Genomic DNA, 16,668 nt, shown 5'->3' with positions numbered 1-16,668 from the left:
TGATGAAAGGATCAACTGTCTCTGAATCCAGGATTCCCTTTCTCTCTCTCTCTTCAGACCCCAATCCATTATGCCCTGATGGACTCTTCAGATTTTGTGTGAGGGGCAGTGTCCATGGGAGTTCAAGTGCAAGGCTTGTGGGGTCCCCAAGACAAACCAAAGGACATAGATGTAAAAGAGATATTGACAGTGATTCATAACAGTTCTTCACCACATATGGACTCCACGTCCACTGCTAGTGGCCACAGACAGAACTACCATAATGTGATACCTGAACAAGCAAGGGGGTATATAGTCATTCCCTCTTTGCCGGTTGGCAGTGATGGACTGGGAGCTGGATCTACAGCATTCTCTGATTCTTCAGGCCGCATATATTTTGCTAGAGCAAAACACAATGGCAGACAGACTAAGCAGATCCTGGACAGACCCTCATGAGAGGAAGCTCCATCTAGAGGTCTTTCAGGACTTGATCCAGATGTGGGGAACATCTTAAGCGGATCTTCACATCATTTCAAAACAGACAACTGAAAAACTTCTGTTCAAGACATCCCTGCATCCATGCTTGAATGATACTTTTGTCATTTCCATGATCAGGAATATTCCTGTATGCATTACCACCCTTTCTAATGATTCCCAAGATACTTCTAAATATTCATAAAGAACTACCAAAGGTCATTGTTGTGAACCCCTTTTGGCCCAGGCAGTGTTGGTTCTCCTTTTCAATGGAATTGGCCAAGGGCAATTACCACAAGCTTCCTCACAGGCTGGATCTACTCACAGAGCATCAGTGGTGAATGGTCCACCCTATCTTATAGCAATTCCAGCTGACCGCTTGGATGAGTCTGTGTCAATATATTTTAGGCACTTGTTCCATGGGGATGTGTAGCAGGTATTTAAGGAAGCAAGAAAACCTGCAATTAGAAAATCTTTGTTTAGAAGTGGAAGAGGTTTTCTAGGTTCAATAACAGAGGTCCAAAAGGCTTTTGACCCCTCTTGTTTTGAAATATTTGTGTGAGCTACTTTGTTTGTCATATGCTTGTATCAAAGTGTATCTTGCAGCCGTCTGTTTGTCTGCCCATGGGATTCCCCTCTTTCATCTCTTTTTTTATGGTCACATAGTTTATGAGAGGAGTTTTGCACATGAGACCCCATCGAAAGCCAATTCCTCCTCCCTGGGATTTCAACTTTGTTGAAAAATTGACTTTACCTCCTTTTGAACCTGCCTCTCAGACTAATTTATGGTTCACTATTTAGAAGACTGTTTTACTCATTGCTCTGACACCAGCCAGTTGAGTCTTTAGGCTGCAAGCCGTCATGGTGGGCCAACCCTATCTCATTTTTTGCAAGGACAGAATTGTGTTGCACAGTAATCCATCATTCATACCTAAAGTTGTTTCTGAATTTACCTTTAGTAAGGCCATCAGTCTTCCAAGTGTTCTATCCTGATCCACAAAGGAGAAAAGCTGCTACAGACCTTGGATGCCTACAGACAGCTCAGGCAGTACTGTGACGGAACAAAGTCCTTTAGTAATGCTGAACAGCTGTTTGTCTGCTATGCAGTGGCTAGGAAAGGTCAGCTTGTCTCCTAAGCAAACTATTATATGATGGTTGTCCTCTGCTATTGTTTTCTGTTACACTCACCATGGTAAATCTCTTCCAGGCAAGATTAAGGCGCACTTGACTAGGGCCTTATCCTCTTTGTTGGCATATCGGAGTGGTGGACTCTGCAAGCATGTTAGAGGCAGCAACCTGGTTCTGTATTAATAAAGTCACAAAGCATGGCAAACTGGATTCTTTTTCAAGGTCCAAAACAGGCTTTGCTAGGATCATTTTCCACGGGCTTCTGGATCCTTACCTTTTCACCTCTCAGGTAGTGTAAATTTGGGAATCTACCCAAAATGCCACAGAAGTAGCAGGTATGATGAGCGTAGTTGCAGAAGTCCTACTACAAAACCAGTTTGTGGTCCCTTGGAAAGTACAGTGTTTTTGCAAGCACAAGCAATGTTGGCTTTGTCAGAGGCATAAAGGTCTCTTCAGTAGAGCTGAAATATCTGGAAATAACATATACACATGATCAAAAGCTCTTCCGTTAATATAATATAATTAAGAAACGAAGCAAAAAGATCAATCCTGTCAGACAAGCAAAGCTATTATGTCAACTTACAGCAAAAACACCAAAATCAACCTCAAAAATTTCGGTCAAGCTTGAATAAACTACTACACCCAGGTAAATCTGCTACCCCCACCCCATCAACAACATTACATCTACCCCCTGATTCTGTAGCTAAGACCTTTAACACTTTCTTCACCGAAACTGTAAATTTCCTAGCTAATAATTTATCTCCCTGCTCCTCAACTACTAGCACAGCTAATCAGCTGAATCCCCCCACTTAAAATTCAATTATATACCTACAGACTATATCCAATCCTTACTAAAGAAACTAAAACCTACTTCCCTGGCTGCAGACCAACTTCCCGCAGTGTTCCTACAAAAAGCTGCCAATGTAATAGCTTATCCCTATCTCCATCTTAATCAATTGCTGTATCCAGAAGTCCTACGTCCCCCCCATTTGGAAAACAGCTCATATTATTCCACTTCATAAAGGTAGAAACTCCACTGAACTTTCTAATTATAGACCTATCACCATACTATCTCTCCTAGCCAAAACAATGGAGAAATGCATGCAAAAACAACTTTTAAACCACCTGACCCACAACAATCTCCTAGTATCATCCCAGCATGGTTTCAGACCAGCCCACAGTACTACCACTGCCCTTCTCACATTCTCCCACAAAATAAACCAAAACCGCAATCAAAACCTGCTTTCCTCTGCCCTCTTCCTCGACTTATCAAAAGCATTTGACATGGTTAACCACACCCTACTCTTAGACTCTCTCAAATCCCTGTCCATAGAAAACCCTGCAATCAAATGGTTCCACTCTTACTTGCACAGTAGGCAGCAAGCAGTCCTGTGGAAAGAGCATCTATCTCCTCTTTTATCCATCACTCTAGGAGTACCCCAATGTTCTATTCTGGGTCCCCTCCTTTTCTCTATTTTCATAAACAACCTGCCCAAAGCTATCCCTCATGCTACTACTATACAGTACGCAGACGACTCCATGCTAATCTGCTCTGCCACAACTCCTACAGAATTACAATCCCTATCCCAAACAACCTTCAACAAAGTAGAGAACTGGCTTAATCATCAGCTGTTATTGAACCCAAACAAAACCAAACTTCTATTATTCCCCCCCACCTGTAAGATAACACCACCAACATTTTCAGTCTCTTCTCAGAATGGTACCATACTTTCTCCAGAACCAACTGCTAAACTGCTAGGTATATTCATTGATAATCTAAACTACAATGCCCATATAGACAAAACTATAAAAACAGTAAACAAAAAAATAGGCTCCATGTATAGGATTAAGAAATTTCTAACCCCAACTGCTAGAACAGCCATAGCTCGCACACATCTTTTGTCATCCCTTCTCTATGCATCACCCATCCTCACTAACTTATCCAAATCAAATCTCAACAAAATCACTAAATGTTACAACAATATAGCGAGATTTGCCACAGGCTCAGAATACAGAACTCGCCACTGCCACAATCTTCAAAAAATTAGGTTGGCTAGAGCTACCCAACCAGATCTGTTATAACCAACTCATAGTAACTCATAAAATCCTCCACCAACCTTCCCTCACCCCCAGTCTAGCTAATATCATTAACCCCATATTGCAATCTAGCATCCCTTCGCTCTTCCATCAGAATGCTAGTACAACCTACCAAAGCCAGCAACTCTGCTGGAGATTCCTTATTCTCTAACACTGCTGGTAAAAAATGGAACTCCCTTCCTGGTGAACTAACCACAAATTGCTCCTTGCCTCACTTCAAAATATCACGAAAGACACACATGTACAATAACTGGCTATGTCCTTGTCTAAACCCTGACTAAAACTCAAATTCTTCAGTCTGAGTTACTTCACTGACTTGAGTTTCAACTAAAGCTTGTCTTAGTCTTAGCTAGTCCGAGTCTAACCCGACATTACTCATATAATCTATTAAACCATCTTCGTTATCTAAGAGAATTTCCCTTTTCTCTCTCCGTACCCTCCTTCAATTAATTTCTTCTACCCCTTTATATTGGCTCTAGCTTCCATTATCAGAACTGTAACTTCCGTTCTCAGCCTCTGCTCCTTTCTACCTAACCTGCCCTTCCCTTATCTCATTCTTCCTCTCTTTCTTTTATAAATGATCTTCCTTTACCTTTTTTCCTCTTCTTATACCCTCATTTCTCTTATATGTTTAATTTTTTTCTCCCTTTATAGTTTCCCTCCACCTCCCACGTTGTTGTCTACTTTCTCTTATCCAAATATAACCTTACTTTGAACCTTTTTCATTATGGAACCTATTTGTAGTTGTCTTTTTATTTTTGTTAAATTGCTTAATATCTCTGTAAATATTACCTTACTCAGACCATTCTCTTAAATATGTAACCTATGTGTATTTTTCTTTTGATTTTGTTAATTGCTAAATATTACTGTATACTGCATTTTAACTGTTTATCTGCTTGGAGCTTTTCTCCCTGGGCCTCTGCTGAAAATGGATATGTATCCAGTCAGACTTTCCCAGTTAAAAAATGTAAAATAAATAACATATTAAAAACATTTGAGCGGTCAAGGCAGACTTACTATGATGGGGAAATGCATTTTAAGCTATTAGTGAGGGTTATAATAATCAAAATGCATTTGCCCATGTTTTTTGTTTTAAGTAACTACGCAATTACTTCAGTTTATAATAAAACATGTCATTAGTTCAACAAAATAGCTCTGGATTTTGTCTGGAACTTTACCATTCATAGATGCCGTCTAAACTGGCTTGCTAGAAACACAAGTAACAGAATATTCAAACTCTCGTACTTCACGTGTTACAGTCAGCAGGCTAGCAAAACAGCTAAATGTTGTACACTTTATTTTACACTTCCAAAAAATTCAACCTCATTATGAATAATAGTGTTACAAAAAGAAAAGTAACATTCAAATCAGTATTAAAGCAACCACATTTCTAAACATAAAATGGTCTAAAAAGTTCTAGTTGCCGATGCCTCTAAGAAATCTAATATCTGAGGCTAGCAAATTAGTAGAGGTAATTGGCTATGGTAGGGAATTTAAACTATGACAACTATAAGACAACAATCCAAACATTGCCCTGAATAATTATATGTTGAAGCATACAAGATTTGCCAAGTTAAAGGATAAGACCGTATGTGATTTCAAGTTTAAGACTTATTTATGGACATAAATATTCTAGTTAAAAACTGGAATCTGTAAAACAGTGACCTCTGTATGATTAAGGATTATATAATTACTACCTTGAAATTTCTAGTGGCTATACCACTCCAACTTAATTGACCCTGGCCTTCCCAAGAACTGTGTGCAGGCACTCATCACCCAAGAACATGATCTCTTACATATACTTGGACATAATTAATGAACCTGGAAAATATCTACTTTAAAAATCAAGTCTTTGGGAGAATGCACCCAGAGAAAACACTACAAACTTCATTTGGAACCATTTGAGTACTCACTCATATATTCCATTCACCAAATGTAAGTATTTGCACTACATTTTAAATGATAATTCATAACCTACACTTTGCACAGGCTAAACAAGTATCTTTTAGGGTATAGATAACCAAAGCTGTATTTGTGCCCCAATAAGAGAGAGATCAAAACAACCATTCTATCTGGAATGGAATGCTGATGATGTTATTAAAGAGGGAGTCTTGGCATCAGTACTAGTACCATCATTGGAAGTATGCTTCCTTAATTTTTAAAACCCATAAATTTGAATACCATGAATCTTGTGCTGTTATCCCCATTGTGACTAGAAAGCAGTACATCATGGAAAACTGGACTAATACGAATAGGGATACTTATGAGGACTGGATTAAGAGTTCATTTTCTACTTAAACAGACATTTAGAAATGCTTTCAAGGATAACCCCAGTGATTAGGAGAAATGTGTGGATATTACTGACAAAGTATAACTAAAATGTGTAGAATATACTACAGAAAGTAACATGTATTGGCTTACATCCAAGAAAGCAATGCACAGTACAGACAGAAGGCAGAAGGTGGGTATACCTGTTTTGTTTGTGTGATGTGATGCAGTGTTCTTTAATTTGTTAATTTAACTAAAGCATCAACAAAAATGTTTTTATTAAAAAAGCAAAGGTATTAAATTGGTTAGTAAAGACAGTACATTTGGACTTAGTATGAATACTGGATTTTCTTCAGAATAGGGTTCACTGCACATCAGTGGAAGGTGAAATTGCCCATCGTGTATTTTGGATTCCACCATGTTATCAAGACACGCTGTCAAAATTGCTGGAATTCCAGTTTGACACATATATGGTTCATTAACTTTCTTTCTTTTTTATGCTACATCTCAGCCAAACTGTCTTTTCTAAAGATGTCTAAAATGTAGTACATTTTCAGTACCTTGCAAAACAGTGGATGAAAAGATAAAGCAATGCTGAAAGCTTTCTAAACTTTTATCACAGTTACTTTTCTGATAGGGACAAGCAGCAGAACAGGGCGCATAGTCCACTTCATCATACCATTTCATATATTTTTATTTTGCAGTTCATTAATGGCTGGCTGATTCTGTCTTCTTTGATGCTGCTGTTCCTTTTCACCTATATTTATCTTGGGTAAGTGCACACACAAAAATATCATTGAGATAATGCATTATAGGCATGGCTCTGCTCCACCATGGAGCTTTATCTCTGATAATGCATATGTTTAACATGAGCTGACATATTTCTTATGTTTGAAGCAAGCTTGTGCATGCTAAGGATGTATTTTTTCTTATTGTTTAAATAAAATAAATACTGTTAGCAGCCATATGCTGATTTTAGGATGAAGATAGAAGCAGACTATATGTTGTTTAAAGTTATGTTTAATGTGAAAAACAAGTTTGCTAAGCCACTCATTCTCTTGCATTCATTTTGTTTGTACAGTAAAACCTTACAGTTACCTAATGCAAAAAAATTAGGGAGCACTTTCCATGGATGTATAATAGAGTCTTACCTAGCATGCCTTATTAGTATAATGCACACAGAATTGACCTGTTATTGAAATAAAAATTACAGTGAAAATGTCTTTGTATGACACAAGACAGAGTACATTATATGCTCCAGAACAGCTGAAGTAGCAACTCTAACAGGACAAAAAGAAGGAATAAAAATAATTCAAACTGAGATTGCAAATCATCTCTGTGTATTATAAACTTATTGAGATGGTAAGAGGTGCTGCAATGTGAAACAGAAAATATTAGTTTGAAACTTTGCTCTTTAAATTGTGACTTGGAGTGTATCTTCATCATTTAAAGAGTATAACTGATATATACTTTATACATTAAAACAGAATGTGGGGCAAAAAAGTAGACAATCTCATGAACAAACTGTCAACTGTGTAGTCATTGCTGAATAAATAGGTTGCATTTTTTGCCAGTTTGTGTTTTGCTTTAGATAGGCAGCTCAGGATCAGTGCCCCTGGGGACTTCACTCCTTTGTACTATGCATTATGACCTCATCTTGTGATGTGCTACCAGTTAGATAGTGCTCAAACACAGATACATTCAGATTTCCACTTAAAAGCATTATTTGGCTTTGCCAGCACCATTGTGTAGATTGATAAATCCCTGACCATGGTCACGACAACCTGGGTTTGGTTAGCAGCCCAAATGCCTGAGGTGCTGCAAGGGGAGAGTGGGTATGCTCCTCTTGTGGACGTAAACATGAGGGGGCATGTTATGGTTTGATTTCCCTGGTGAAGACAGGGGGATACAACCACAAAATGCCACCTGGGGGGTATGCAGGATATCATACTGTTAGCCACTTGTGAAAGGGAGGGGAGTCCAGGGCTAATGCCCATTGCACATTCCACACTCAAGTTGTTACTGGGCACACACAGGGGTAGGGATAATAGGAAAAATACTCCTACAGCAACAGTGGGGTGCTGTCCCAGGACACATTGATTTTGTTGTCAGATCCAACCTTAATTTGAACAATTCCAAGGCAGTCAGAAGGTAGGCAGTAAAGGAGATGCACTGAGGTCAGTTGTTGGTCAGCTGTGTTGGAGAAAAAAAGAGCAACAGAAGAAATACAGTGGCTTTTTTTGAAAATTGTAAAAAAAAAACCAAAAAAAACAATAGGAATAGTATGTAAAATATGTAAGACAGGAAAAGTTTAAGTACTCTGAGAGGTATGGTAGAGGGGTAGCAGAGGGCAACCCAATAGTGAAGTTGTATATTAAGTAGAATGGACATTGGAAGCCAGATGAATCTGTTGATGGAGAAGAGGGTACAGCTAGTGAACAAAAAATAGCAGGAAGGAAATAATATAATCAGAGATGAAGAGGAGGGGAATACCAGGAAACATTAATGGGAGAACACAGCTGAAAATACAGAGTTGAGGGATGACAGAGTGTGAGACACTGTGTTTGGGAAGGTAACAGTTTTAGTATGTGAAGCATAAAATTGTGTCATGAATAAAGTTTGTGCATGTATATGTGAAGGAGACAAACCTAGATAATGAGGAAGAGGTGAACCTTGGTGGGAGCAGTGGAACACAACAAAATCCAGTAATTGTGGTAAAGTTAAAAAGGTCAAAGATGAATGAGAAGAAAGTATTGCTAGAGCAGTATTGTACTTGTATTGACATAATCAATTGCATTAGGTATTACTTGTGAGAAAAGGCAGAAAGGAAGAGTTAATATGATTGGGGACTCTGTCTGGCCTCCATTTGGATAAAGCAAATTTCTTAAGATGATCGAATTAATTTGGAATATCCATTGTGATAATGCCCACAACCACATATGATTTGGCAGTTAACAGGTGTGGGGGAGTGGATAGCAGTGACATTACAGGTGCTTTGAAGAAAGGTAGAAACTGATTGTCATTCTGAGGTAGTACCAGTACAACATGCAAAACGTCATCAAAGTATAGTATAATTTCAAAAACTGAGTCACTTAACTGATTGTATTGAATTGCTGTGGGCTTGATGGTAAGACCATGGCTGTGGATAGTAAAACATAAAAAGAGTGGAGAGGAGAGGCAGCATTACTGAGCATGTGACTGGAGTGGAATGGAATACAGGAGACAATAAAAGGAAAATGGAGAATAAAATGTCATGTGTCTTACACTGTACATTGCGGTGCATTTTATGATTCCTGCAGAGTTTAAGCAGGTTTTCAGTGCAGGAAGGGTAGCACTAATATTAAAAAACTTAAATGTGAATTTATCTTTGTCTGTAAATTTTTGACAGAATAAAAAATGGTATTGTGGGGGTCCTTAAGCACAACAGTCACTGAGCTACTGAAAAATAAGAGAAGAAAACGAGAATGGAATATAGAGGATTCTGCCTGGGTCTCCAATCACGACCAGATTATTACATGTCTGAGCTGTAGATGCCAAGAAATTCACCTTGAGAACTAAGCTTGAGATATGAATATTGGCATCCGTGTCAAGAACATGTAACAGTTTCCTAAGGCAGGCTCTAATGATAACATTCCTTATCTGTTAGTTACTCACCTTTCAGATTCATCCCTTCCATTTGTCTTCTAATGGTTTATTCTTAAGCAATGGCCAAATAAAAAAGGGGGCCTGCCACTGTCTAACACATGCTTCTGAGGATGGCAGCATTAAGAATCTGTACCAGATAGTGGCAGCCCTTAAAGAAAGTTGAATTCTTAGTCATTTCATCTGTGTGAAGTGCGATCTTCATTTCCCTAAAATTTGATTTTAACTAGATTTTATCTTTTTGGGCTAAACAGCGTCTGAGTACTGTTTGTAATATTTGAAAAAAAAAGTTTTGTGACTGGAGCACTGAAAACTCCTTAACAGGGTATCACTTTAGAGTCTTGTGAAATGTGATAGTTGTCTGATAAGGTATTGTGATTAAAACTCTGTGGTTTGATTTTTTTTCTGCTTGAATGTTTGGGAGGTTAGAAGCTGAATATTGCCAAATAATTAGTTTATTACCTGTGTAATTTATTCATTTTAGCAGTGTTACTGAAAATGTCTGTCTGGCTGCAGTTTGCTTTATTTATGCATGCTTATTTATATTTTGTTTAATGTATTTTGATATTTTTAAAAAGTTTAAGGGTGTCTCATGTTTTGTGAACTTTAACGATCTGGCTTTACTGAAAACTGTTCTGAAATGAATTCACTTTTCTGACTGACTAGCATCAAAATACAGTTGTACTGCCAGTGCATGGCTGATCGGGTCTGTTAACTCTTTTTGTACTGATATTTTTGAGGTAACTGAGTTTAGAGAAGCAAATAAACTCAAAGTAAATGCACAAAAATATTTACAAATAACTCATTGATAGATCCCCAAAAGTTTTGGCATGCCATTAACTCTGCTAAAACCAGGCAAAACTACCACTACCACTCCTGACTCCACGAATGACAACAAGGACGTTGCCTCCCAATTCAATCACCACTTCACAGAATCCATCCTAACACTATCCTCCCAGCTATCCAAAAGCAGCCCTACATATAACCCAACCAAATGTCCTGACAACATCCCATCCTTTACGCTGTCACCTGTTCCCACCTCAACAATTAAAAAACACCTCATAAAACTGAAACCTACCACCCTAGCCACTGACAGTCTACCAGCCAACTTCCTAAAAATAGTTGCTGAATCCGTATCCTAGGCTATTTCTATTCTTATCACTCACGCCATACAAGAAGCACATGTCCCACAGCTATGGAAGGTATCATACATTATTCTACTACATAAAGGCGGAAACTGTTAGGAATTCTCAAATTATCACCGTATTGCCATTCTATCCCCTTTATCTAAAATACTAGAGAAATGTATACATTTTCAGGTAACACAATTCCTAAACTCACACATCTCCTCTCCCCCACACAGCATGGCTTCCGACAACACCATAGCACAACCACCGCTCTGCTCTTTCACCAATCTGATCAGCCAACACAGAAATAATAACTTTGTATCTGCAATATTTCTAGACCTCTCCAAAGCATTTGATATGGTTTCACATGCCTTACTAATAGGCACCCTGACATCCCCATCCTTTGCCCCATCTGCTATAGCCTGGTTTAAAAGCTGTCTTATCAGAGGCAACAGTGTGTCCAATGGCAAAGTGTACTATCCCCCTTACTCCCAACTACCTACCATAGGTGTACCACAAGGCTCCATATTAGGCCCACTTCTTTTCTCCATATTTACCAATAATCTCCATACCACCACACAGCTTGCTTCACTTATACAATATGCTGACGATTCAACTCTAATCTGTTCAGCTACATCACTTCCCACTCTACAGCAACTCACCCAGGAATCTTTTAGCTCTGTGGAAAGTTGGATCACTCAGAGCCAACTTATCCTAAACCTTAATAAAACCAAATTACTACTTCTCACCCCCAACAAAACCATTTCCACCCCTCTATCCTTCATTATCTCTTCCAAAAATGGTACTATTATCTCTCCCTCTGACTATACCTAACTCCTAGGCGTTGAAATTGATAAAAAATCTACACTTCAACATCCACATTTCACAAACTATCAAAAAAGTCCATAAATAAATGGGAACACTATATAGGCACAGGAAATCCCTCTCGAAACAAGCATGGATTACCCTAGCCCAAACTCACCTCTTGTCTACCCTAATGTATGCTGCTCCAATTCTTACCCAGCTTAGAAAACGTAACCTTGCCAGACTCTAATCATGTTATAATAAAATCACCAAGTTTGCAAACAACTCCACCTTTAGAACCCACCATTGCTAGGCTCTAAGGGAACTGCAATGGCTGGAACCTCCCCACCTACTAACCTACCACCAATTAGTCATTGCCTACAATTTGGTAACACATCCAGCAAAAACCCCTACACTAGGCCAGCTTCTCTCCCACTATAATACAAATCGTCCTCTCCGATCTTCCGACAAGCTCCTCCTCTGTATCTCTAGGGCTAACAATACTGCAGGAAAAGCACTGTTCTCCCACTCCATAGCTAGAACCTGGGATAATCTCCCTCCTGCGCTGATTTCTGCCACTACCTCTTCTCACTTTAAAAACTCACTTAGAACACACACAAAGAATAGGTGGCTATGCCCATGTATTGCATAAGTCCTCAGATTATTCCACTTATATACCTCACTTCCTAATATACCTACTGTAATATATATTACAGTCTAGGTCTTCTCCTAATGCTGATTGAATTTGTATACTTATTGTGGTGTTAACCGTGTGTAACTATTTTTTTCCTGTATATATAGGTCATATGTCTTCTACTGTATACTGTATTTTAACATATTGTTTGAAAATTCTCTGTATACTGTATTTTAACATATTGTGTACAATTTTACTTACTGTGGAGCTTTTCTCTCCAATCCTCCACTGAAAATGGACCTGTGTCCAGTCAAACCATCCCGGTTAACAAATGTAAAATAAATGTTGTTGTGTCTTTTGGCTTTTCCTGGTTAGGGGTCGCCACAGCGGAACTCCGGTCCTCTAATGATTGGCAGTAGATTTTTACGTGCCGAGTTGCCGGCCCTGGCGCACAACCTTCAACGAAGGTACGCCCATTCACGCATGTCTCCACATAGAAGACACTCTAGCTGAGAATCGAACAGGACATCTTACTGTGAGGCGACAACGCTACCACAGCACCACCACCGCAGTAAGATATAAAGTAATACATATGTTGATAAAGATGATGTAAATATTTCAAAAGCTCGATCTTTAACTGTAGGATTGCTCCACCCTTCCATTACCTTAACCTCACTCAGATGATTTTTTGCCTGTAATAGTTCATAGGCTTCTTAGATTGCTACTAGTTAGTAGACCAGTTAAGCTATTTAAAGCCTAGCCACTGTAGTCCTACTACTATAGTAAATTAATTCTACTGATACATAAGGGATGGGACGGGGTTAGGCCTGTGGTAAATTTGTTTTCCCTTCAATTCATCTAAGTTTGATTAGAAGATAGTGAAGGGACATGCTTTACTTTTCAAAAAGTAGGAAGTTGCTGCAGAGTTGGTGAATTCTTTGGGAGAGAGATTTGTCATGCCAACAAGCCCCATTTATGTTGCAGTATAGCTTCAGGTCCTTAATCATGTATTTGTATAACTACCATTCTTGCACATATGCAGTGCATCAAGCAGGACTGGTTGGTTTACAGCTTTTTAAGCTAGGCATATAGTGCCTTAGTTTATTTACAGCTTTGTAGGCCAGGCATAAACTGCCATGGTGAGTCTGTATTTGACAGAGAAAATTCAGATGCTCTGGGTAACTTAGCATAGTTTTTTTAGGATCCTGGACAGTTACATACTGAAAGGTACATTGTTTTCTAGTATTGACCTGATGAGGGATGAGTATAGGGGAATGGTGACCATTTTTGACTGAAGAGAGCCCCCTTAGTAATCAGTTGGGTGAGGAAGAAGGCTTTTCTGATGGCAGTGGATATGTAGCGGACAAAAAAGCAGTTGTTTATGAATCAACCGGCATATCTAATGACAGAAGTATTAAGGGAGGGTTGCAGTTTTTATAGTAGGTTTGTGACATTTCTACTCTCCCAAACTATATGATGCAACATTTTTTGGCATTCAGATGTAGACAATGATCCTAATATTACAAGTTTATCCCAGTTATGTCCTTTTGGATGATATGACTGTCTTCGTGGGATTTGATAATGGCTCCAAGCTCACAATTATCCACAAATTTGTTCAGCCAAAGACTTTGTGTTGGATTTGACAGCAGAGAAGTAAATCCTGAATAGAAGCTGTTCCAGAACTAGACTCCTGGAGTACACTACTGGTGACAAGTTTCTTAGACGATATTGTGCCTCCAACATTAATTGAGTGGGTTCTGTTAGTGATAATTTGGTAATATACACTGTTACGTAGTGAATTGTATTGTGTGACCCGGATGTCAATGATGTCAGAGTGGGGTATAGTGACAAAACCTTTAGTTAGATCAAGTTAAGTTGTATGCACTGAAATTCCCTCCTCTGTTGCTTATTTCACTCTTAAGCATGATCTACACTTTACAAAACCAGGCTGGCTTAATTTTAGAGATTGTCCGTTTCCCATGCCCATGTTAATGAGGTCCATATTGATGCATTCCATCACATTCTAAATGATGCTGGTAAAGCTGATAGATCTATAGTAGCCAGGGTTTTATAAGGATCCTTCCCTGTGGAAGGGCACTACTACAGCTATTTTCCAGGCTTCTGGTATGTATCCAGTGGAGAGGCTGTGGTTGCGAAAGGAAGTCTGATAATAGGAACGTCACACTGATCAGGAAACAACCTGATGTTATGTTGTTCTATCTCACCTTCATTCTTACTGGTTGGGCTCGGAGCCGATCCTGGCTCCAACTCAGCCGAATACACTAGCTCAAAGTCTTTCACTTGGCTCGTGGCTGAATAGCTATCCCATCATGCAGTGGTGTAATTCCCCAGATCTCATTTGCCACTTTACAAGTTCAGATGCTCTCTCCTTGGCCGTGGCTAAGTTTGTTTAAAACTTTATATTTTTCTTGTCTTCTGCTATAGTAATTAGTCTAGGTTTAGTAATGTAGATAGTTTTTCTCTGCTGTAGTGTTGCATGTGCAATTTAATCTAGCTACTGTGTTTGTTGCTTTGTTTGCTGTCATTAAGTCGCAAGGCCATTTCTCTTCTATCCCATCAAATTTTCTGTAGAATAGTTGGTTAGAGTGTGTATTCCCTTGAATGTGTTTATTAGCTCGTTTTAGTTAGAGAGCTACTCTAAATACCTTCTTAAGTTAGAGGGTTTGTCTATTGGGTGCCCTTGTTGTTGCTCTACTAGGTCCGTTTAAGTTAGAGGGCCATACAAAAAGTCAATTACTGATGGACATAGTATTTGTGTTTATTGTTTGGGGGCCATTCACCTCCAAGAGACATGTACTTCCTGTCACTCTTTCAGCTCCCGTGTCTTACAGGAAAGAAAGAACAAGTTAATTCTCAAAGTACTCCTGAAACCTCCTTTTCATGAAGCTTTACAGAGTCCTTCTTCTAAAAATAAGTCCCATTCCTCTAAAGGTGACAAGTCTACAAAAAGACCATCTTCCTCTTCCTCTTCATCGACTCATTAGGAGCTACCTCAAAAACTGGCCAAAATTTCAAAAACATCAATCTCTTTGGCTCCACAGCCCTCAACTGAGAGAGAGAGAGAATTGAATTAGTCAAATCAAGTCCTTTGGCTCCACAGCCTTCGGAGCCGGTATACTGAACTAGTACCGGTCTCCCCTAACTTGAGATCTCCCATATTGCAGAGATCTCGCTCACCAACCTTCTCCTCCAGGTCCTCAAGAGCTTGTTGGATGATGACATGGACAGGGTGGTGCACAAGTCACCGGCAATGGCTAAATTGTTTTCGGCTCCAACCCAACCAGTTTTGGAGCCATCCAAGACTGTTACATCCATGACTATTCCTCCTCTAAGTCAAACTGGATTTTCAGAGCCAGAATGCCAGATACCACTTGATGTAGGCTCTTTGGTTCCGAGACCTCTCCAGGAGATTTCGGAACTGATCCCTGCTCAGACACTTCCTGTGCCATCCAGGGTGTGTAGGAGCCGAAGTTCTCTGGTCAGCTCTGGTGGTGGTGGGGGGGGGGGGGGCACTCACTCGGACCCAAGTTTCTTCGGCCCCGAGTTTACCTCTCGGGGCTTTGGCATGGCTGAGCTTGGCTCCTACATCAGCCTCAGCCTTGGAGCCGGGGATTTCCTCTGTTTCCTCGAAGGTGCCCTTGAAGCCAGAGGGATCTGCTTTCGAGCTGATGAGTGTGCTGCCCCACCTACTGCTCTACACAAAGATACTGGTATTCTTCCCCTCAAGGCACCGGCTTCTGTCTCAACACCACTCCATCCACAGGACAGCAGAGATTCAGTGCCTCAGGGACCCCCATTGGATGAACCGCACTCTTCCGAGACCTCCCCAGAATGCCCTTCTGAGGAGGCTCCTCGAAAGAGGACATTCAAGAAGCATATAGACTCCCCCCTGACAAGTCAGTCACCTCTCACACTGACTTCAAGGAGTCAGAAGGGACCCCATGGTCATCCTATAAAGATAACTCCTTTGCAGATACCTTAGAAATCCTGAAAGAGAGATGCGGCCCATCAATCCTTCTGATGAGTTGTCTGTGTATCTGAATGCCTTTGGATCTCAACCTTCAGCCTCCTGGGTGTCCCCATCCTTTGACGAGCTATTGGAGTTGGTTAGTCGGAAGGCGTGGTAGTCAGCAGACACCATGGAACCAGAGGCCAAATAAGTTCTTATAAGCTCCATTTGAAAAAGATTTTCTCACGAAAGGTGCCCATGTAGATGCTATGGTGGTGGCAGCAGCCATCAAGAGGGAACTTTCTGAAACGTCCTCATCTGTCCATCTGCTGAATAAGGACTCTCAAATGATGGACAGATATGGGAAGCATACATTTTCATCAGCGACTTTTACCCCTAGATCACTGAACTACCTTACGCACTTTACAAGAATACAAAGAGATCTCCTGAAGGAGTTAGGAGATGCTCTCCAAGGTTCATTGGCTGCGGGGTTCTCAGAAAAGGTGACCTCTCAGATATCTACCTTAAATTCCATAGTTAGCTCC

At 39.9% G+C, this 16,668-nt stretch overlaps 1 protein-coding gene across 1 annotated transcript in view; it reads left to right on the top strand.

Moving 5' to 3' along the window:
• Window positions 1–16,668, top strand: part of LOC122792407 (presenilin-2-like) — a 773,941-nt gene that overhangs the window by 499,623 nt on the left and 257,650 nt on the right. The window contains exon 5 of the mRNA XM_044060195.1: window positions 6,651–6,718. Coding sequence (XP_043916130.1) covers window positions 6,651–6,718 — 68 coding nt within the window. The remainder of the gene's footprint in view (window positions 1–6,650; window positions 6,719–16,668) is intronic.

The sequence above is a fragment of the Protopterus annectens genome, chromosome 1.part2 (assembly GCF_019279795.1).
Source record: "Protopterus annectens isolate FY-2018-M chromosome 1.part2, PAN1.0, whole genome shotgun sequence".
NCBI classification, from domain to species: Eukaryota; Metazoa; Chordata; order Ceratodontiformes; family Protopteridae; genus Protopterus; species Protopterus annectens.
Note: the sequence above shows the minus strand (reverse complement) of the source record. Positions and strands in the feature narration are given on the sequence as shown.